This window comes from Monodon monoceros, unplaced genomic scaffold (assembly GCF_005190385.1).
Source record: "Monodon monoceros isolate NGI ecotype Baffin Bay Population unplaced genomic scaffold, NGI_Narwhal_1 Super_Scaffold_7, whole genome shotgun sequence".
In the NCBI taxonomy this organism is placed as follows: domain Eukaryota; kingdom Metazoa; phylum Chordata; class Mammalia; order Artiodactyla; family Monodontidae; genus Monodon; species Monodon monoceros.
The window spans coordinates 30,604,980-30,629,272 of record NW_021703784.1 but is presented as its reverse complement, the minus strand read 5'-3'; the positions used below and the strand labels follow the sequence as shown (position 1 = coordinate 30,629,272).

Genomic DNA, 24,293 nt, shown 5'->3' with positions numbered 1-24,293 from the left:
TCTTTTAAGTAGATGATGTATAGGAGTCAAAAACTTTTGAGCAGGGTAGTAGCATCATAAAAGTGATATTCTGGAAAGATTAGACTGGCAGTGATAAATTGGAGTGAAGAAAGACCAAGGTCCAGAGATTAAATAGAAGATTAGAGTAATTGTCAAAGCACAAAATTGAGTAATCTGAGTTAATAGCAATGGAAACCTTTCTGGGCATCATGAAGTACATGACAATGGAGTGCTCATTAGGAAAAAATCAAATATGGCCCCCCAAATGGTTAGCTACTGGGTAAATTATGAAGTGTTGGCCATTTGAGGTACTAAGAACTGGGAAGTGGGAACTGTGGTAGGAAGCTGTGGTCAGAGAGGGGAAATCCCTCGTTCTTCCTTTCATCCCTATCCCAGCCCATGCTCAACTAACTTTGATCCTTACAACTTTGAAAACCTAGGTCTGAAGTTTCTGAAAACTGACTGAAGGCTTCTCAGTCATCCAATTAATCAGCAAGTATTGCTAAGAACTAATATCCTTCATTTTTCCACAAATATTTATTAATTACCTACTATGAATGTGCTGGGTGGGCACTTTCTAGGTACTGCAGATACAGTGATGAACATAAAAGACAAAAATGTCTTTATTGGGGAGTTTACATTCTAGAGCCCATAAGACTTATTAGGCGCAGTGAAAGATAAAAAGAAGTACCCAATTACTCTTAAGAAACTTGAAGTTTTGTTGGAGAATGAAACACTCATAATTTTTAATTTTTTTCAGTCTGACGGGTATGAAATGATATTTGTTATTTTAATTGTTCTGACGTTTTTATGAGGTAGAGCATTATTTTGCATATTTCCTCAAACATATATATTAATTCTAGTGGGCAACTCCACAGTTGGGAACAACTGCTCTGCTCTCTACTTCTCTAGTTTAAAAAAAAGAGAGAGAAAGAAAGAATAGATGAAAACAAAAGAACAAAGGGAAGAATAAAAGACAGGGAAGTATGTTGTGTCTTACAGTAAAAGCTGCATTAATTAGCACTAAAAAGCCGCATTTAGAGACACATTTAGCAGTGTCCAACTGGCAAACTCTAGCAGCTGGTATACCTGATATCCCCTAATGTAAGTCTTCAATCTCCTGACTTGGCACACATGTTAAAGTTCATTGGGATAGGCAGGCTGGACTGGGTTTCAATAAGGTTGAAACTTATCATTCCTGTTTATCTTCTTTTTTTGTGCCTGTAAAAAGAAAAAAAATGTCACTAGGCTTTAACAAACACTAAGAATCTGTAAATTTTTGTTACTAGAAGGGTGTGTGAGAGAAAGTAAAATAGAAACCACCTATGACAATATAAATTAACTTTTATTCAAATTTTTGATCAGGTGTCACCTTTCATCCCTTTAACATGTTGTAGAATAAAACGCTTATTTTCCTTAAAACTACTTACTTCCTACATATAAAATAACTGCTTACTTCATACATATAAAATATAAAACTTAACCACTGAAGTTCTGAGGGAACCTAGAGAGATCAGAGCCAAGGATGATCCATAATGAAAGGCCTCCCTGAGAAGGGGATTGAGGTACATTTTAAAAGAAAGGACATCCAGCAATCCCACTCCTGGGCATATATCCAGAGAAAACCATAATTCAGAAAGGTACATGCACCCCAATGTTCATTGCAGCACTATTTACAATAGCCAGGACATGGAAGCAACCTAAATATCCATTGACAGGTGAATGGATAAAGAAGATGTGGTACATATATACAATGGAATCTTAGCCATAAAAAAGAATGAAATAATGCCATTTGCAGCAACATGGATGGACCTAGAGATTGTCACACTGAGCGAAGTAAGTCAGACTGAGAAAGACAAATATATGATATTGGTTATATGTGGAGTCTAAAAAAATGGTACAAATGAACTTATTTACAAGCATCAGAGATGTAGAAAACAAGCTTATGGTTGCCAAGGGGGAAAGAGTTTGGGAGGATGGATAAATTGGGAGATTGGGATTGACACATGCATAGTACTATATATAAAATAGGTAATTAATAAGGGCCTACTGTATGGCACAGGGAACTCTACTCAATACTCTGTAATGACCTATATGGGAAAAGAATCTAAAAACAGGGTGGATATATGTATAGGTATAACTGATTCACTTTGCTGTACAGCAGAAACAAACACAACATTGCAAATCAACTATATCCCAATAAAAATTTAAAAACAGAAAGGACAATTATGGATTGGCTTAGGGGAGGAAAGAATTCTAGGCAGAGAAAATGTTTCAGTCTGTGGTATAGAGGTAGAAAGTATCAATACATGTGGGGTTACAAACTTCCTTGAATAGAGCAGCAGATATGCTTAGAAAAGTAGATTATTCACTTAATGTCCACTGTGTACCAGGCACAATGCTAAGCCTGTGGACACAGTGTAAACAAAACACAAAATCGCTGCTTCCAAAAAACATACAATCTAGTGACAAAAAATATGGTAAAATACATAAAGTAATTATAAATTATGGTTTTTCTAGGGAATAAATCAAGAGTAGTTCGTCTGAGAATGTTCTCAGGAAAAATACAGCATATGTGAAGGCCCTGGAATGGAAATGAGTTTAGTGTGTTCTAGGAATTGACAGAAGTCATTGTGAACAGAGCATAGCAGGCAAGAAAGAGTGACATGAGTTGAAATTGGGAAAATAGATCATGCATATCTTATAAGCCAATAAAATGAGTGTGGAATTTAACAGTAGTGCAATGGGAAACTACTATAAGTTTTGAAGCAAGGGAGTGATGTATATTTTCAAAAGATCAAAAGATCACCATGGCTATTGAATGGTAAATGGATTTGATAAGAGGTGGGGAAACTACCACCACGGTCTGATGAGAAATGAAGCAGTGTGGGCAAGGATGGTTTTGGTGAAGATGGAGTGTTATGGGCTGAACTGTGTCTTCCCCAAAGCTTATATGTTGATGTCCTAACCCTCAGTACTTCAGAATATGACTGTATGTGGAGATAAGGCCTTTAAAGATGTAGTTAAGGTAAAATGAGGTCATATTGATGGGCCCTAATTCAATATGACTAGTATCCTTACAGGAAGAGAAGATTAGGACATGGACACCAAATGAAGACCATGTAAAGACTCCAGAAGAAGACAGCCATCTACAAGCCAAGGAGAGAAACCTCAGAGGAAACCAACCCTGATGACACCTTGATGTTAGACTTCTAGCCTCCAGAACTGTGGGAAGATAAATTTCTGTTGTTTAAGCCATACAGTCTGGAATACTTTGTTATGGCAGCCCTAGCAAACTAATATATGGAGGGAAGTGGATATATTCCAGATGTTATTCTGGACCCAGAACCAACATTACTTGCAGATGGATTGAACTGGGGGATGGGGAATAGGAATTGGAAAAGTCAAGGTTGACTCTCAAGTTCCTGGTTTTAGAACTTTTAGAAAAAAATCTACTTAAAATACTTAACAAGAAACAATCTTTTGAAATAAAAGGGCTTGAATTCTAGAAAGATGGGAATAAATTAAATGGGATAATGTGTGGGGAAGTTTTTGCGTATGCAAATGTAAGTCATTGACTGTATCACAGTTGTTGTTATTGTATGATACACACTAGGAATCTACTACAGTTTTTTGTTGTTGTTGTTTTGTTTTTTGTTTGTTGTTTTGCAGTACGCGGGGCTCTCACTGTCGTGGCCTCTGCCGTTGCGGAGCACAGGCTCTGGACGTGCAGGCTCAGCGGCCATGGCTCACGGGCCCAGCCGCTCTGCGGCATGTGGGATCCTCCCGGACCGGAGCACGGACCCATGTCCTCTGCATCGTCAGGCAGACTCTCAACCCCTGCGCCACCAGGGAAGCCCTCTACTAGAGTTTTGAGTAGGAGATCAAGGGTGAAAATGGCACTTGAGGGAAATGGGTTTCGAATTATAGAAAATTGATTGAAGCAGGAAAGAACAAATGGAGCCTAGGAGATCAGCCAGCAATGGGCTGCAGGAGCTAAGGTGTGAGCTGAGAAGTGTCCGATGTCTCTGGGAAAATCAAAGGGACTGAAGATACTTCAGTAAACATTCAGTGAATGCACATTTGCATACATATACAGTGGACCCTTGAACAACACAGGTTTCAGCTGCTTGGGTCCACTCACACCCAGATATCTTTCACTAAATACACACCATGGTACCGTATGATCTGAGATAAGTTGAATCCTCAGATGCAAAATCAAGGGACAAGTGTGAAGTTATACGTGGATTTTTGGACTGCGCCTCCCCCAGCATTCTTCAAGAGTCAACTGTAGACATTAAATAGCCGGAGGCCAGAAGGGAGATGTAACTAAACCATCTGCCATTTTCTATATAGGCAGTAAGCCCACCTAAAGTAATTTCCTTCAAACCTTCTTGGGGTCAGGATCCATGCCTCCCACAATGCTTTTTATAAAACTTAATAAGCATTGTAGATAGGATAAGTAATCTATTATATTTTGTCCTTTTAAAAAGGTAGTAGTATGGTGGGATATCTCAGGACCAGGAACTAGAAGCTCTGGCTCTGTCACACAGAAGCTGTATGGCTTTGGGCAAGTCATTTACCCAGTGCTAGCCAGTAGAACTTTCTGAGGTTAGGGGAATGTTCTATATCTGTTCTGTCTGATACTGGAGCTGCTAACCACATGTGTAGCTACTGAGCATTTAAAACGTGGCTGGTGTGACCAAAGGAACTGAATTTTCTATTTAATATGCAGCTAGTGGCTACCATTTTGGACAGTGCAGAATAACTTCTCAAGACCATAAGTTCTTGTGTAAAAGAAGGAAGTTGGGCTAAGTGATCTCCTTTGCCTTTTAGTTCTAAAATGCTGTCATTCTAATTCAGCATAAAAAATTCATGTGCATGTTATAAGGGTTCAAATTTTGACTCCCTAAAACTATATTTCTAAAGAATAAATTATACCCTTTTACACATAGAAAGTATGTAAATAATGACCTTCACAAATTTAAATCAAATGTGTATAAGTGATGTTTGGGACACTATGTAGCGTATATAGTATCTTAACAACTGAAGAAGAACATGGGGTACTTGGAGAAGAGTCAGAGGACTACAAGAGAAGAATAAAAGTGTTGAGAAACAAGACATTGAGTAAAGGTTAAGTAACTGGGATAGTTTAGAAAAAAAAGACTGTCAGGAGACTTAATAAATGTATTCAGGTATATGAAGAATTATTAGAGATGGTATCCAGATATTTTCCATTAGATAGAACACTAGAAAATTAAGTTAAAGAGGAAATAAGTTATAAATGAAGAGGCACTTTCAGAGTTTGGTATATCAAATTCTCAAAAGACATTTAGATTTTAAATTGTTTTAAAACAATTTTGTGCCACATCGTTGAAGGTATGCATATGTCAAAGTAATAGTCACAAGATGTTAAAACTATAAACAAGTTGGAATCACTGCTTAACAGAGCTTTTAAAATAGGATTAGTGGTTAACTTTCAGGTAAGAATCAAGACATCACTTTTTGAGATCCTTTACACCATGAATATGTTACCAAATAAATAGATTTTTTCAGTTCTCATATACATATTATATACTAGATATAGATATTTCTAGAATAAATGATGAAATTAAAGGGATACTTATCTATAAATGGTGAAGCATAATGTTTACAAAACATCATATTTATAAAATAAAAACAGAATGTGGAATATCATATAGAGTAGTGGTTCTCAAATGTTAATCACCTAACACAGGCTTGTTAAAACCCAGATTGCCGTTTACCTCCAGAGATTCTGATTCAGTAGGTCTGGGTTATGGCCTAAGCATTTACATTTCTAACAAGTTTTCAGTGATGCTGATGCTGCTGATTTGGGGACCACACCTTGAGAACAATTGATAGAGAATATATTTAGTATTTTTAGAAGACACCTTTCCATTTTTAATACAATTCAGAAAAGTATAGTAAATGAGGAGACTAGTAAACTTTACGTTCAAGCATAGATGTGGAAAGTACAAGCCTGAATTTGATAACCTGTATTGCATAAAGCACTGGAGAGGTGCTTTGGGGCCTCCATTACACACCCCACTTAGTTCTGCCCGAAGTCTGAAGGGCTTCATACTCCAAAATTCTTCACAGCCAGATCTCAGACCAAACTTTAATTTCTCCCATATGGATAATTTTAGCTAGATTTTAGAAGAAAAAGAAATCTGATTTTAAATGATTTTTTTACTACAGTATATATGACTTTACATTTAAAAAAAAGGAGCCTATTAACCAAAATGCATCTATAGTGCTGAAATATGAAAAAAATATATATAATATATATTTTGAAAGGAGTGGTCCTTCTGTAATAGGCCTGACATGTCCTCTAACACAAAACAGGATTGAGCAATTTACTCATGCCCCCAACCCTTTCTGGATGGTGTCATACCTTTGACGTATTGTTTATTAGTTTAGGCAACCAGCTCACATGGATAGGAACCGGGAGTATAATTGCTCATAAATATTTTTTCTGCTATCAGAGAAAAGTGTCCACTATACAACCAGTGTCAGAAAAACCCATTGAAATGAGTGAAAAGTTGGCATTATAAATTTTACAAAGAAGTATTGTCACATGCTGTGGCTTATCTCTTTTCTAATCCCAGCTCCCCAGCTCCCTACCCCAACTGATACTGTGTAACTAAACAGGGGTGAACATGATTTGGGTTTTTTAAGTAATTACTTGCATATAGATGTCCATTTTTAAAGTGCTTTAAGATTGCCTGTTCTCTAAAATTGGTAAACAAATGACACTTTGTCTTTCTTATTTGCTTAGGCTTATCATAGCTGAAACCTAGGGGAAAAAAACCTCAGTCTAACACCGCTTATTGTCACATACCTCAAAATAATGGATTCCGAATTAATGAAGTTCCCCAGGCATTGCAGCATATACCCTTTAGCTGAGTATATAGCTTTGCAGTGACCTGCCTTTAAACACCTGTGTGCTAAATCCCTTTTCCAATTCTGCTTATATCTGTTCAATAATAAGATCAGTAATTTGTACTATTTAAGAAGTGGGTAGCGTACAGCTCTAAAGTAGAGGTAGGGCTACAAGATTTGGGAATCCCTTCTATCCACAACTAGACTGAAACAGTGTTCAAAATCAGCCAGGCTCCTGATCATTATCATATCCACTTATTGTTCACAGTTGTTTCTTGCTATTGTAGAAGAATCTCCTTCAAACCAGAGACTTATCTCATAATTATTGATTAGTGTCTAATGTGGAACACACATAACAATCAACAAAGGCTGTGGCGATAAACATTTTATATTTGAGTATTTAGAACATGAATTAGAATAAAAGAATAATTTCAGGACTATGTTAATTCACAAATACACACAAACTATCTTCTAAATATTAAAGTGGAGAACTCTGAAATAATGTCTCTGAGTTGAATAATGAAGTACTGTCAGGTCAAGCAGAACTTTCTTCAGCAAGCTGTTCCTTAATTTCTCTTCATGCAATTATACCAAGTCAACTGTATCTTGGGCCTTCTTAATCCTCATGATGCAATAATAAAAACTTATTCATACTTATTTAATTTTTGTTATTCTATGAAATAGGCATCATTATACCAATTACTACCAATGCCTGGCACATAATCAGCACTCTACAAGTACTTACACAAATGTTTCATCTCAATTTCATCCACTCCTATAGTTAGCAGACAGTAGGAAGATCCAGAAACGAAGGGAATAAGCAGAAGCTTTGAGGCTATTGAAGCCATGAGTGAACAGAAATCACGAGGAAGAGTTGGAAGAAAGAGTTCTCCAGTCTTAGACAAAAGAGAAGCTGAGTCCCAGTCCTGGGACACTATGATAGGGAATTTACAAATAGACAGTGATGGATTCTGCAGGATTAGGACATCCCCACCAGTAAGATTAGGGCTACAATGAACCCTGAGCAAGGTATAATGCTCCATGACGCCAGTCTCCAGGTGCTAGGGCTGTTTCTTTCTCCCTTTCTCCCTTAAGAATTCTTAAGTTAGACCCTCATTAACTGAGGTAACCTATGTCCCTTGCAGTATGAAAACCCCTAAAAAGTATATTGTCCAGTAAAATTTTCCCAAACATCTCCTCCTTTGGGACAAAAGACTTTGTCTCTTTACAGTTTGAATTTGACTTCCCCAAAATCAAGCCAGGTTTGTCCTTGACATTTAACACTAAGACTTCATAATCCTAAACCAACACTTATTAGTCAATAGAAATAAAATATTCCTTAGATGACAGGGTTCTTTTTCCCTCTTATCTTTCTATATGCATAAATTTGTCAATAACCCTTTTGAATTATCTGAAATTAAATGTAATGTACCTGATTACATGTAATGTACATTTGTCCCCAGGAGTTTGAGCTCTGGAATAGAAACTGTAGATTCAAATTCAGCTCTACCATCTACTAGCAGTACAACTTTGGGCAAGTTATTTAACCTGTTTGTGCCTCGATTTTCTCATCTAGAAGAGGTTGCTTTCAATTTTAATTTTTAATTTTAAAGAGTTGTTATAAAGATTAAATGACCTAGCACAGTGTCTGGCATAATGTTACTGTTACTTTCATTCCATCAAGAACATTTGAAAATTCAGGCAAATTCATTAGCATTTATTAAATTTTGTAAGTCTTAGAGGTATATGCTATAGAAACATCTGTCCTGTGGAGACTGAATTTTCAAAATTGGAATCGTGGCAGCAAACCCATATCTTTACTTTTGAGTTCTGGGATCCCTCCTTACCTCTCTCCCCTACTTCTTTTCTATATTTATTGAGCATCTATTGTTAAACATTGCTGGCATAAGAATAAAGAGATGGAAGATATTGTTGTAGAAGCATCCAGAGTGGTGTTGGGGACACAGAAACATAAAAAAATTAAAACTATGGTAAACACCATGATGGAAGTGGTGGGTGGATTCTGTGAGATTCCAGAGGAGAAGCCTCTCACCTACTGTGGGGTAGAGACCAGTAAGAAGGGGAGAGCCAAGGAGGACTTCCCATTAGAGAAGTCTTGCAATTTTAGTACCAAGGGAAATCAGGTGAAAAGAAGAGTAAAGAAGTTCCAAACAGCAAGAATAGCATCTGCAGAGGCCAAAGGGTGAGAGGGAAAACGGCTTATTCAAGGAACCACAAAGGCCTGGAAAACAGAACTTATATAAGTGAGTCTATACCATGGTAAGGGAGTCTTGAATATATCACACCATGATCAGACTTGCACATTGGAAAAGTCACTCTGAATCAGAATAGATGTCTGATGGAACCATGTAAAACTAGAAGCAGGGACATGATTTGGGAAGCTCTGCAGAAAGTGATGGGAAGTGAAGTCAAAGTGGAATAGACCTGGAGTTGGGCAGCAGACTTTCAAAGATGTGAAAGAAAATTAACACATGTTATCAACTGGTTGGATGTAAGTGATGGTGAGAGGGTGGTGATTAAGAGGACACTCAATTTTCTGGCTTGAACAAGTGGGTGGATCCTGACGCCATTAACTGAGATGGTAAATCAGAAAGAGGATGCGGCTTGGGAAGGTGTGTGTGGTAGAAGGTGGAGGAGTGTAGTGGTAAAGATTTCAGTTTTAGGTATGTTGGGTCAAAGGGTAAATGAACAAAAGGTGAAGAAGTGAAGAATAGGCATGTGGACTGCTCTTTCCAAAGATGTACCTGTGGAGGGAGGGGCTTGTGAAGTCATATACATGTTTCTGAAGGTTCAGGGGAAGACTTCTAGGGCTTTTGTGTATGGTGGCCTCCATTTCTCTGTGCAATTGGAGGTGATGTGATTTTCTGAAGGGCAGGGCGATGATGAATAAACATGATGAGAAGAGTGGTAAAGTTTAGAATATCATATGAGTGAGAAGCTGACTCTGGACACAAGGAAACATGGTTAGAGACTATAAATATGGAGGGGCTACTAGCCTGTGAGATTACCTCCATTTGTCCCCAGGAACCAGGGTGTCAGCTAGGCTTTCCAGAGGCTGGGAGTGGGAGAGGGCTGGATACTTCCTCTTTTCAAGCCCCCAGTATATTCAAGCATGCTGGGATGCCAGGAGTGGGTTACAAAATCAGAGTATGTTTCAAATGCTTTCACTTAGCAAATTAATAACTTTAACACACAATCATTACAGTGCAATATAATTGTGCTATTCATTAATTACAGAATTTACTTAAAATATTAATTTATAATGCATTGCAGACAGTGTCATTTGGTAACAGGACAAAGTTTAAAGTTCTACAGTGAATGCTTTCTTGTAATCATGTAGGTATATCTGTGGGATGATAGTATAACTTCATTTGGACAAACTGTCAAAAGTTTTGATTGAAGCTTTTAATGAATGTGGGATCCAGGCCCCCATAAGCCTTAGGTGTTAGAATGGAAAAGACAGATGACTGGATTAATCCAGTTTAATAGATCCAGTTCATTCAAATACATGGGGCAATAGAATTGAGGGCACAGATGATTATGAGAGGCTGAAGCAATGAGTTATGATTTCTAAACTGAATTGGGAAAGAAGTGAAAACAGGAGTGATAGGTTCGTAGAAGAGAGAGAAGTTAATAATAAATGAGGTGTGAGTAATTAAGGGAATAGTATAACATAGTTTGATTTCACAACTGGAGTATTTCTGGATGATGGTGGGGTGTGGACAGATAAAGTAGAGAAGAGGGGCCATTGTAGTTGAGAAGGCAAGTCATTGTAAGACTAGTGTTTTCAGATAGTGATCTACATGGACTTGAAAATGATCCAGGATAACCTGGGTCTTTGTATGAAGAAGGCAACTCCGTACCTCAAGGTGCCTTGGATTGATAATTGCTCTAAAAGTGGGGCTGGAGAGGAAGAGAGGGGACGAAGGATTAAACCTATGTTATCTTTATCCCTTACTAACCTGTGACTGAAATTTTGTAGATCAGGAATATTCAATTACAAAATCTTGGTTGATGCTACAGAGGTGCTTACAGAACATAACATCACTCCAGACAGCCTTTAAATCCACTTATCAAAGTAATTTTGTTCTCAGTTGAATGGCAGGTGAAACAATATTGAACAAAGCAACCTCTGCTGTACCGTAAGCCCTTTAATTATAGTGTTCATGGTAATAAATACTCTAGTGAAGGGACAGCTTCCATTACAATCCCAGGTTTTCAATAACTTTGGTTCTTAAAAAATTTTTTTTTCAGTTGGAAATTTTAATGCATAGTTTCTGCCCAAAGGCTTTGTGTGGATTGATTATTAGATGTGACAGGAAGGGACTGCCAACAGGGTCCCTGAGGGGGACTGCTGCAAAGGAGAGGCCATGTCACTACATGTGAAGTAATCTGTGAACACGGCAAAACAACGATAGCTGACGTTTATGTGGATCTCACCACACACCCAAAACTGCACTAAGTACTTGCTTTATGTCCACTGACTCATTTATCTCAACATATGAAGTAGGTGTCATTACCTGACCCCAATATTAAAGAAATTAAAGAATAGGAAATAAGTAACTTGTCCGATGTCACAGAGCTAGTAAATTGTGGAACTGGGATCTGAACTCAGATCTCTGGAACTCCAGAACCTATAAATTTGTGGTTAAACGCACTTGACATTTGGAGATGGGGGTGGGGATAAATATAAAAAGCAGTCATGGGCATCATGGAGGCAGATCCCTTTCTTCAGATGAAAGTGTAATCCAGAGCAGTTGATTAGAATCTTGCCGTAAAATCTTGAGGCTCTTTCCCTGGCCTGCCCCACCACACCGAGTGATACAGATACCTCTTCAGATTTATCCAGGGCATGTCCTGGCTGGAGGAAGAGTTTATTTTTTTGCTCAGGGGACCTTTCCTTGTTTAATCCTGTTTACACATCTGTTTCACTAGCGTTGCAGACAAAATCATTAAAACAGGAAGCTAGTTTTCTTTAGAATGAACTAGTGGATTTAAAATCAGAGTGATGTTGCATAACCCTTTTAATATACGAAAAATACTGGGTTGCGTGAATGGCCGCATTGTATGGTATGGAATTATATCTCAGTAAAGCTGCTTTTTAAAAAATCAGAATTAAATTAAAAAACAAATTTTGGGGAATTCCCTGGCGGTCCAGTGGTTAGGACTCCGTGCTTCCACTGCAGGGGGCACGGGTTCGCAAGAGGCGTCAAACAAATAAACAAAAAAAACCCCAACAAATTTTCATTGCTTTTGCGTGATTTCAAGTGAACTCCTTGCATATATGACACCACAAAGAGAACCAGGTGCCTGGGGTGAGCTCCTCACCCGTTCATTTCTTATTCGGTCAACTTTAAGAGAATCCACCCTTGTGCCAGGCACAGGGATAACAAAGGGAGGTAGGCTCCCATCCCCTCAAGGATGAAAGACAGGTACACCGAGGAATGCTTGCAACCGAAGATAAACACTGAGTTTTTCCGTTGAGATTTTCAAGACTGTGTTTCAAGTCTGAGCACTAAAAAAGTTTTCACTTTTAAAAAAGGCAGTTTTTGGTTATTTAGTAAATCACACTGAGTCACAGATCTAGTCTTAAAGCTTCAAATTACAGAAATCGTTTATCCCTTTCAAGTGGGTTTTGAATATTGAGTGGAAAAAAAATCAAGTTAATGTTAAGAAAAAATGGACCCTTATTAAAATCAATGTCTGTTACGGGTACCATTTTAAATCCAACCTAGTTTGAGGATTTGAGCCCACACTGACACTCCAGTTGGTCAAGTCGGGCTAACGCGGGGAGGGCTTAAGGGGATTTATACGTCCCCTCCCAACTTCTTTCGGCCTTGGCTGTTTCGCATCTCGGGGCGAGCTGGAAACCTTTCAGCCTTTCCCGAGAACTGGCGGGGAAGGGGCCGGGCTGGGAGGGAGGACTTCCTGCGGCCAAGGGCGGCTGCGTTCGCCGCAGAGATCAGAGCTCCGACCCAGACCAGACCCAACGTTGGTCGTCGGGCCGGCCGCCCTCCCGGCGCGGATTGCCGGGCGCGCTCCCCGCCGCGGCCGCCCCCAGGCCCCAGCCCCATGAAGCACTGTGGAGGCCCGGCCCGCTGGCGGGCTGGTCACGTGCGGCCGGGAGGGGCGTTGGAGGCCGGGAGTCTGCAGGAATGTAGTTAACTTGCAGGGGAAAGTTTCCCTCCGCGGCCGGCCGCGGATCCTGTGCGGGCGGGCGCGCAGAGGAAGGAAGAGCCGGGAGGAGGCGGAGCCGCAAGCGGCTCGGGCGGGCGGTTCTCTCAACTTTAGTTTTGGCGTCTGAGGCGAGTTTCTGTCTCAGTCGGGCGCAGCCGCCGCCGGGGAAAAGAAAGGGAGGAAGGAAGGAACAAGAAGAGGAAATAGAGAAAGGGGGAGGGGAAAGGCAACTAGCTGTCCGGCATCCGTCAAGGGCGTGAAGGAAAAAAGTTCTCGGGCGCGCAGGTCCGGGTCTCTCGCAGCCCCTCCCGAAGCGCAGCCGCCAGACCAGTGGAGCCGGGGCGCAGGGCGGGGGCGGAGGCGCCGGGGCGGGGATGCGGGGCCGCGGCGCAGCCCCCCGGCGCTGAGAGCAAGGCGAGCGCCGCTCCCGCCGCCCAGCGCCGCCGGCCCGCCACCCTCGCCGGTTCTCCCATCTCGGCCCGTCGAGCCGGGGCGCCCGGGCGGAGCCCTTGCCCGCCTGGTCGGGCTGCGCGTCGGGGGAGGGAGAAACCATGGATCCCGGGCAGCAGCAGCCGCCGCCTCAGCCAGCCCCCCAGGGCCAAGGGCAGCCGCCCGCGCAGCCCCCCCAGGGGCAGGGGCCGCCGTCCGGGCCCGGGCAGACGGCACCCCCGGGGTCCCAGGCGGCACCGCAGGCCCCCCCCGCCGGGCACCAGATCGTGCACGTCCGGGGGGACTCGGAGACCGACCTGGAGGCGCTTTTCAACGCCGTCATGAACCCCAAGACGGCCAACGTGCCCCAGACTGTGCCCATGAGGCTCCGGAAGCTGCCTGACTCATTCTTCAAGCCTCCAGAGCCCAAGTCCCACTCCCGACAGGTAACCTGGCCGCCCCTCTCCCCACTTTCCCGTCGGGCGGGCCCCAGGCCCGGGGGCGCTCGGGAGCGGCGGCCGCGAGCCCTGGCCGCGGAGGGGGGTTCCGGGAGCGCTAGAGAGGTGGGGATGGGGGCTCGCGGAGAGGCGGGGGGACTGGAGGCGCCCGCCGGCCGCGGCTACGGGCTCCCCACTCCTCCCGGAGTCCGGGGCCGAGATTTGTTTTTCCCCTTGTAGTTTCTCTCTGCGGTTGCAGCCCCGGGGGGCGTGCTTTTCCCTGCCCTTTCTTTCTTCCTGGGGTTCCCGGGAGGTTGGCGGGAGTGGCAGGGGAGGTGGGGAGGAAGGAAGGGGGTGGGGAGAGTCGGGCCCGGGCCGCGGTGGGCTTGCACAATGCGCGCGCCGCCGCGCTCCGCACCTTCGCTCCCTCCGCCGCCGCCGCCGCGGGGCCGGGGAGGGGGAGGGGGGCCTCTGGCATCTGTGTGTGGGTGAGCTGCCAGCGGCGGCCGAGTTTGTGAAGTTGAGCCCTGGGCCCCCTTTCCTTCGGGGCCTCTCGGTCCACTTCAGTCTCCTAGGGAGTCAAATAATTGTTCTCTTGTTTTCCAGTGTTGATTAGGGGTGGGGGTTGAACCAGTCCATTTAGTTTCTCGCTCTTTCTCCCCCTCCCCCTCCCAAAAGCATTTATTTTCTTCGCGGCCCCGGCGCTTTCTGAATACAGGATCCAGACTTTCCTGGAAGTTGTTTATGGAGTTAGTGCTTTCACCCCTGCCCTTACCTAGCGCCTTGGAAGTCGGGCAGGCTTACTCTTATCAAACTTAGTTGGTTCACGTGTTGGCTTCCCCGTTGGAGACTATTATTTACAGTTTGCCGAAATGCTTTTAAATTAGCCACATCTACACGTTGCGCAGGACCTGAGTTGAGCTTTACCGTGCTTTGGTTTTAACAGAAGCCTTTGATAACGCACTGCAGGTTGACTCATAGGCCGAGTCCTGCCTAGTTCAACTGTGATTAGAAGTTAATGTTTGGGAAGTGATGACTAATTCGAGGCTCGCCATTGCTCTTTAATTCTTATTGAGGATATGAACATGGCTGTTCTACATACACAACGTTCGATTACTTTGTCAACGTGATCCAACATTAAAGTGAAACTATTATGAAAGTGTTAACATTCTGACCTGTCCCAGAAGATTTGTTTAGTGTAGGTTTTTCTTCCTTTCCTTACTTTTTTAAAAAGAGCTTGCTTCAGGCTAAACTTCAGCATAGGAACTTTGTCCAGAAGTTAATTGGTTTTCCAAATACTGCGATGTAGTTAGTCCATTCGGCTGTAACTTGAGTGAGAAGAACAGTTATCGCCCTACTCCCATTGCCCCTCCTATTTGCAGCAGGCCTGTGGTGTGTTCTCCTGCCTCAGACCAAGGGGTTTTGGAACTCAGAAAAACTCACTTAACCTGCTGACAAAAACCTGGGTTAAGGAAGAGGAAGGAAAAACAATTTAGCAGCTTGCCCCAAATAACTTCAATTTGTAAGAAGTAGACTTAGGTATGCTTTTTTCTCTTACCCCTGGAAATGAGTTTCTGGACTCATTATGGGTAAAAATGTGTTGGCATTGCACCCCACAGTCTACACGAGTATGCTGTTAGTTAATATGTTTTGAAAGTATAATACCCATAGGAGACTGAATTCCCCATTTTGTGGCATCTATAAGCCGTAAAGAATTGCAACTAAAAGTTGCAATACTTATTTTTCTAGTAAATAATTGCACAGTAATTTATATCAGCAGTTTATGGATTCATACTATTCATAATCTATTGTAGTTTTGCTTGTTTTAATGCCTTTTTTAACCAAGTGTCGTGCATCTATAAATTTGACTTTTTATTTCTGCTAATGAGTCCTAATTCATTCTGATTGGAAACTCAGAATGTACATGATTTAACATCAAGGCATAGATGCATCTGCTGATTGCTTTTAGTCTTCCTTACTTGCCTATATGAATCTAGGAAATTCTAATTTTTTGATAATCAAACCCTAACTCTTCAGTTAAGGAATTTAAATGTACTAGATTATGAATACTACAAATGTGGGTTGTAAATACTATTGTTCACAAATTATTGGATATAAATTCATATACTCATTTTTCCATCATGAAAAAAAGCTATTTAACAAATGAGAAAACTTGAGGCTCAGAGATTATGATATTGTTCAGTGTCACACTAGACAGCTTGGACTGGGACCCAGAACTTTAGGGTCTGAGTTTAGGATTTTTTCTGCTACTACACAGTTGTAAATATGTTTGTAAATTCTTAAGTTATATTGTAATGGAATTGTTGGCATCTTTATCATCTAGGTACAAATATATGGCTGGGTTTTTATTTCATTCATTAGGAGGCTTTTAAGAATATTCGGATGTTTCTGGATCTTTTGTATTCCTTAAAAGTTGTATAAATTTTGATGGTTGCTTTATTGATGACATTTGTCCATGGTGAGAAAAAAATGACAACTGTTGTGTGTTTAGGGCTTGGCTTGGAAAAAACATTCACTATGTAAAACCTAGTTTAAAAAAAAGAAAGAAAAAGAATCCATAGCTATATTCCTTGGGTTTTGTTTATACCTAGAACATTTTAGAACTTGGAAAAGCACCCACACTGCCTTGGCCTTCACGTAAACATTTAAAAGTATCCATCTGCAAACCTGTATTCCTCTGTGTCAAATATTAAATGTTGAAATGTGCCTTTGGATTTAGAATTTCATTGCAACCAAATATCTATCTAAGAAATCTAAAGGGACTCTCTTTGAAAACAAATTTTAAGAAATCTTTGTTTTAATATTCCTAATAGGCCAGTACTGATGCAGGCACTGCAGGGGCCCTGACTCCACAGCATGTTCGAGCTCATTCCTCTCCAGCTTCCCTGCAGCTGGGAGCCGTATCTCCTGGGACATTGACACCCACGGGAGTAGTCTCTGGCCCAGCAGCTACACCCACTGCTCAACACCTTAGACAGTCTTCTTTTGAGATACCTGATGACGTACCTCTGCCAGCGGGCTGGGAGATGGCAAAGACATCTTCTGGTCAGAGATACTTCTTAAAGTAAGTGAAAATAATGGTAGGAGATAATTTTCTGGTACAAAGATATAAAACGTCATTTATTTTTATATTGTACTTAGTATTTATGTCAAGCTCAGTTATATCTTCCATAATTTTTTTTTCAGTTCAGTATGAGCTAAATACCCTCTTTAGGTAATGTTTTGAAAGCTTTATGGATTCCTGGTTCATAACCTTTTAATAATCTTTTATTTTGTGGCAATTTGGATGTTCTCCTTTTGAGTTTGTGCCAAACCTATTAACTAGCCTAGCTCAAAACTGAAAGGATACCATGAAGAATTTCAAATTGTGAGAGTTTTGGGGCTGGCATAGGTTTATGAATATGTGCAGTACTACTTACCTTTTTCTACCATTTTACTGGTAGAAAAGAACTATAAAAATAAGGAGGAATTCCCTAGGAGTCTAATATTATAGTACTTTAGGTTGTGAGATGACAGACCCTTTAGCTGCAGTTTGATGTGATTTATCAGTTTGTTTTTCCCTCAAAGGGTAAACAGAAATATGAATTTCCCCGCTTGATATACAAGCTCAGTGTCAAACTTCTTCGAGCTAGCAGGCCTTCAAAACAGAATCTCTCTTCTCTGGGAAAACAAAAACAAAGCCATTGGGTTATTTGTTTTTATCAGCCTTATTTTTTGTGTGTTTAAAAAAAGTGGCAAAATTTCATTGAAGCTGAAAAGATCAAAATAGAATTTCGTCCCTTCTTGTTTTGAAATTATAGGTAGGACCTTAATATTTTTATTTGGTGTGTTTGGAATAAGTATATACAAAATGTTTCCTAAAAGTAATTATTATAGACTGAAATTGATGTTTTCAAAAAGTTGCTTACTTAGTATTGTTTAATCATGTTGAGATAATAAAGTAAAAAACAGTCCAAGTTTTGATTGTGATCTGTCCTGACAGTCTTCTCCTAAGGGAAATGTAACATTTATTCATTAGATCAGATAATACAACAATGATATTGTTTTGCTGTGTGTCTTATTATTTTATATTGATTGTCTTTTGGGGCAGATTGTTACTTTGCAGTGTAAGATACAGTTTTGTGACAAGCTTATTTAGAAGAGCAGAGGAAAAAGTTTGATCTTAAAAAGTTTCTGCAGTTTTTTGCCCCTTTTCCTCCAACTTTTTTCTTATATTTTAAATTCGTTTTCTGGTGTCCTGGTATCCATTTCAAAGGGTCAGGTTTCAACCAGAACAATAAAGGGCCTGAGACTGGAAAGTACACACAAGTCTGGCAGACTCATCTGCATGAGCAAGATTATTTGTTCTCAAGCAGACATCCAGAGTAAATGATTGAAAGAGCTACTAGCTGTGAGGGATGTGTCTTGAAGGGAAAGGAGTGGAAACAAACCAGGTTGTTAGGAAAAAGAAAGGCTGTACTTTTTTGAACCTCTCCCTGCTGGGTCACATGCTGACCTGGGGAGATTTTTAAACAGCTTAATAGCTGGCTTGCCTCTCTTCTTTGGTTGATGTTATAGCTAAAAGTCTGTGATTAAAGAGCAACATTTATGCTCCTCTTTTAGTCTTTTGTATCTTGTAATAATTGCTTTTAGGTAACATGGGCCTACATTTTTATTATTTTGAATGATCTTTTTGTTTTGACCTGAAATGTTCTATACTTTATTTTTTAGTTTCCAATGGTTCTTCCTTTGAGAAGTGTTTCTCTCAAAGATGGATTAATGAAGGGTATACACACACACACCCCACACCACCCCAAGCACCCCGCTCAAGTGAGCCTGTAGCAAAGGTAAACCAGGACAAAATGATACGAAAATTATGCCATATGGGTAATGGTTACCATGGAAATGAAAAACTGGGAAGAAGAGAAATAAACATTATTCTTTAAGATTTTTGAGGGATTCTCACGTGGAAGTAAAAGTAGATTTATTATATGAGAAACATGAAGATTTTTGACACCATGGAATAATTTTCTCATATCAAACCTTCAGGAATAGAAATGTTTTCCCTGTTAGATGTGTCTTGGTCAGTAAAAGCAGGCAAAATCATTGATTATTTGGTACATGTCAGGAAATGTAGGGAAACAACTAGTTGTTGTCTTGCGACCTTAGATGAATGACTTTGAAGTCAGTTGGCCCATCCTATTGTTTCAAGGCAGCATAATTACTGAAGGATTATAGGTAGGCAACTATTGGGATTTTTAAAGCCCTGCCTAGGTCAGTGAGATTTTCCGAGGAAGACTTGTACCTTAGGTTGGCAAGTGATAAGGAGGAAGTATGGTACTGGCTACATTTATCAATGACACATATTCAAGTTCTGGTATGATTGTGAAGTATTTTTAAAAAGCTTAGTCTGTATATTGGGTATATTTGTTCTACTGAATTTACTGTTTAAAACTAATTTCTTCAACATTGTGTATTGAGCTTTATTTTAAAAGAATTCTTTTATTGCTCTGAGAATTATTGCTTTCTTCATCTGTCTTATAGTTTTCCTACAGGAAATAGTTCTTCAAGTAGTTGGTCAACAACTTCCTATTTCTTTATAAGCTGCTGAATAACTTCCTGAATTAGTATTCTATAATATTTCTTGTTACAAGGAATGCTCTTACTTCTCAGATTTATTTTATTGACGCCTTGCAACTATTACCACATACAAAGAACTTCTTGTGTAAAATGTACCATATAGGACCTTATAATTTGATTTTAGAAATCTCATCCAGTAATTTTAGAAGTGTGGAGATTTGCATTGTTTTAATAATCTTCTAATTTTTAAGAAGTCATTTTTGTTTCATTTCTACTATCTATCATTTTCTGAATAACTGGCCTCAGTGTTTTTAATCCTTGAAGATTCAAGGTTTCTTGTGGCTGGGACTTTATTAAAATTAATGAGTATCTTGATTCACAGTTTAAAAAGGTATTTTTTTCAGAGATTTTTTTGCATTCCGCAACATATAACTCAGCCAATATTCCAACATTAAATGAACTTACCTTGCAGGTGTTATTAATTGCTACAAATGGTTTGATTCTTTTTCTATTGACCATGTATCTTGTTTCAGAAGTGAATGCTCCACTGCCCTAATTAAAGCTACTTCAGACATGTATCAGTTAAAGGAGATGAATTAAACTGTTTCTTGTTATCGTAATTTGGTCTTGCTTCTTCTCCCAAACACTTGCCCAGCAGAAGACTATGAACACATACAGTGTATACATTGTTACCGTAATAAAGATTAGATGTTTTAAAAAGGAACAGTTTCATTGAGAGTAAGGCTGTTCTTTTTTTGGTTTCTTGTTATATCAAATGTAACCCAAATGATTTCCCTTTAAGAATGAAACGCTTGTAATATTGCCCTTAACTGTTGATTAAGCTGCCAAAAGAAAAAAATAACCATAAACAGTTGAAATTGCAATCACAAAACATTTCCCTAATATAATAAGTCAGTTATACTTCAGTTTTAAAAATCCGAAAGCAGAGTATTTCCCTATTTGAGGGAAGGACTGTCCCTGCCCATTTATCTTGCTGATTGAGGCTGAGTGGAGAAAGAAGATAAAAGTATGCCCTCAGCTCTCAGAAAAAATGCTTGCTTCTGCTCGGTGGGTGGGCACTCCGGGGAAGAATGGCCCATGGTGCCACAGTGATTTAGGTAGAAAAAACGCTGGTGAAACTGTTGGATACGGTGGTAGAAAAAAAACAAAACAAAACAGTTGGAAGATAGTGGATGTGACAGTAAATAGAACATAGAGATTAGTTTATTTACTGGGGGAAATAATGAGTATTTTTAGAGTGAACTAAAAAAGTACTTAACCTTTACCAAACTAGATGTTTAATTTCAGCAAACTCAATTAGCTGCAAGATGGTAGGCAAATTTTCTTTAAAAAGTAACATTGAAAGCATATTTCTCCCCCAAAGCTTCATGTTAACTATAAAGAAAAAAGCCTAGGTAATATTCAAATAGTTGAAACTTTAAAAAGTTTTTGAAACCCTGAGATCAGTCTTCATTAGTAATGTAGAAAAATGTTTTACATTATGGTTGGAAAAATAATGTAAATTAGCATCCCCAAATAGTAATGCTAGTATGACTCTGAAATGTATTTTACCTTAAGACTTTTGGGAAGAGGTAAACTCTAAATCTAACCTTTTAGTTGTCAAAATATTTAGTGAAGTTTAGGCTTAGGGCAAATCAAAGTGAAGTTGTTTTAAAAATCAGTTAAGATTATTCAAACTTAATTTGCTACCTTCAGTAATAGCATAATTTAGGCATTAATTATGACTTGAAAGTTTAATAGTAGTTGAGTAGCATTGTATAAAGGAGGGTCTTAAAGAGCTGTGTGGTTCAATAACTATGGTTACTAAGTGATGCACTTTTTACAAGAAAGGCTTCTGATTCGAGGATTGATCGGAACTTCAAGCCACGAAAGGGACGTTGCTGTTTTTATGAAGAATTGCTTCGTGGTTCTGCTCAAGTACTGTAGCACCAAGTTTCCTGGGAACAAGTACTGCTACTGTGGAAGCACTTCTATTTGCGTAGGGCTTCACCCCTTCTAAAAGCAAACAAAAGAAGTTTGGTATAAATCACAATGGTCTTTTTTTATTCCCTTCTCTTTAATATTTTACACAAAAGTGGTCAGTAGTTTAATCCTTATTTGGCTTTTAGCATGAGAAGCATCATAATCTTTAACACATCAAATAATAAGATGTTGTTTCTCTGAATAATGTTGCAAATTAACAAAATAATGCAAATAGGCGTATCTATTTAAAATATTGCTGTTTTCTTCCACCAGATATTTTCAGTGCTTTATTTGTGGTTAGTGCTGTTACTTACCTATTTTCACTTTAGTGTGCTTCTTTTTTTCTTCACAGGATAGTGTTAGTCAATAGACTTTTCAGATTTTTCAGCTGGGTCTTGCTTTGCGGGTGGTGAGGGTACATTTTGTTAAAAGCTCCTTTCTTCCTCTTGCAATTTCTTACTTAACCCAAGGTGAGGAGATTTTTGATTATTTTTAAAGTAAGGTCTTTCTTTATCCAGTAAATATACGTTTTAGAGAATGAGCTTTTTGATACATGCATGAAAACTTACTATAGACTAGTTGATCTGGGCTTCAGAGTAAAAATGGCTTTCTTCAGAGTGCTACTTTGTGCTTTCACACAATTGAATTTGGATTTACGAAGTTCTTTGAAATGTAACTTCTCACATATCCTGAAGTGACTGTAGTATGAAGCAGGGTTTTGGGAAGGAGCTAAACCCTATCTAGGAGGTGGGGGTAAGAGGTGGATTTTTTTTTCTGTACAAGCATGAATGTGGGGTTCTTCTGTTTTATATTTATAAAAGTTCTTCCTTCCTTCGCTTCTTTCCCCATGTATCTGATTTTGTGGATTTTTAATAAGGTGTATTTTTTTAATTACAAAAGTAACACATGTTCATTAGAGAGAATTGGAAAATTCAGGAAAGGAGAAAGTTTGGGAGGAAGCACCAGATTCTTCTGCCAAGGAGAGATGGTTGAATATACTTGTTTATATAGTCTTATCTATAAACATATATTTTGAAATTTAATTTTAGGGGAGTAACATATACATAGATTCAGAAAATCCCTTAGTGCTATTAGGGTTATAATGAAAAAGAGCAGTTTTAACTCACTTTTCTTTATCTATGGCTTGCATTCTCCAGAGGCAAACATTTCCAACTCCTTTGAGATTTTCCCCCCTTTTAAAAATTCCATATTTATAGAACATGTTACACTACCATTTAAATTTTTTTTTTTTTTTTTTTTTTTTTTTTTTTGCGGTACGCGGGCCTCTCACTGTTGTGGCCTCTCCCGTTGCGGAGCACAGGCTCCGGACGCACAGGCTCAGCGGCCATGGCTCACGGGCCCAGCCGCTCCGCGGCATGTGGGATCTTCCCAGACCGGGGCACGAACCTGTGTCCCCTGCATTGGCAGGCGGACTCTCAACCACTGCGCCACCAGGGAAGCCCTAAAATTCATTGTAAAGATTACATTGTTTGGAAACTCAGTCTTCAGTGTGAGTGGTGCCCTTTAAAGTTTTGCAGTATAGTTGCCCTAACTGTCCTTTGGTCCTAGGAAAGATTTCTTTTATTAGTTCCCAGATAATTTCTTCCAGTCTTTTTAATGTTTTCGCTGTTTCTGGAATTCCTGCTTGTAAGAATAACTCTTGAATTTTCTTATCTTTCCCGCCTTTTGTTATGCTTTCTGGGAGATTCCTTCAACTTTAGCTTTTAATTTTTCAGTTTTTTTCCACCCCAAAAAGGTATTTATCGTTCTTAATTTCCAGGGAATCTTTTCTGAGTTCATTGTTCCTTTGTTATTTTTAATAACATGCTGTTCTTATTTCATGGATGTAGTAATATAATATCTCTCTAAGGATATTATAGTGGGTGTTTCTTTTTAAATTTTTTCTGCTTTCAATGTCTTAAGTAGGCTTCACTGGAGAGTAATGTAACAGGAACCAACCAGGCCCTGAAGTTGTGGGAGGCCCTAAATGTCATTATCTTTGTTAGGTTCTCTTGTAGTGGTCAGTTTCTCCAGATAAAAATCTGTCAGTCCCCTCTCTAGAGAGCATTGCTGGTGGTAATGGGTGTTAAGATGGAGAGCCAGTGTTTTAGGGTTGGGAGTGTGGGGTTTCATCCTTGCTCTTGGCTGTGCCAGGTATGTGAATCCAGATCCTCTTAGTCTACTTCTCTGGAACATAAATTTCCCATTTCCTGCTTAGGCCAGGGAGGGGGTGTGCAATAGATTTTTAAAAGTTCTATGTAGGCTTGATTTTTGTGAATACAATTTTGCAATTAGGTTGACTCTACAAAGTTGCCAGTTTTCTAAGCCCCGAACAGTAACTACTGCCAATTTCGTATTCTTTGACTTAAATATTACAGGATCACTTTTTTTAACTAGTTTTTTTTTAAAAACATATTTATTCTTTGTTTGTTTATATATTTGGCTGCGCTGGGTCTTAGTTGTGGCGTGTGAACTCTTAGTTGCAGCGTGCCAACTCTTAGTAGAGGCATGTGGGATCTAGTTTCCTGACCAGGGATCAAACCCTGGGCCCCCTGCATTGGGGGAGCACAGAGTCTTAGCCAGTGGATCACCAGGGAAGTCCCTACAGGATCACTTTTAAATCAGTACTTAAATAAATGCTTTTACCAGGCAAATGATTACTTCAATGACATTGGTCTTCAGCATCGGTTTTGCTGCTTTAAATCTTCATATGTTAGATTTTCTTAAAGGGGGGAACTGTGTACTTTGACACCGGGGTGCTTG

General features: G+C 39.7%; 1 protein-coding gene across 8 annotated transcripts in view; it reads left to right on the top strand.

Annotated features, from left to right (window-relative positions):
- Window positions 1-13,105: 13,105 nt before the first annotated feature.
- The window catches only part of YAP1 (Yes associated protein 1), a 105,127-nt gene continuing 93,939 nt past the window's right edge, over window positions 13,106-24,293 (top strand). For 4 of the 8 annotated variants that reach the window (XM_029207875.1, XM_029207871.1, XM_029207873.1 and 1 more), the window contains exons 1-2: window positions 13,106-13,976; window positions 16,802-17,052. In XM_029207875.1, the coding sequence (XP_029063708.1) occupies window positions 13,653-13,976; window positions 16,802-17,052 (575 nt within the window). In that variant the 5' untranslated portion in view covers window positions 13,106-13,652. The remainder of the gene's footprint in view (window positions 13,977-16,801; window positions 17,053-24,293) is intronic. The other 4 variants (XM_029207874.1, XM_029207870.1, XM_029207877.1 and 1 more) reach the window with 2 other exon arrangements.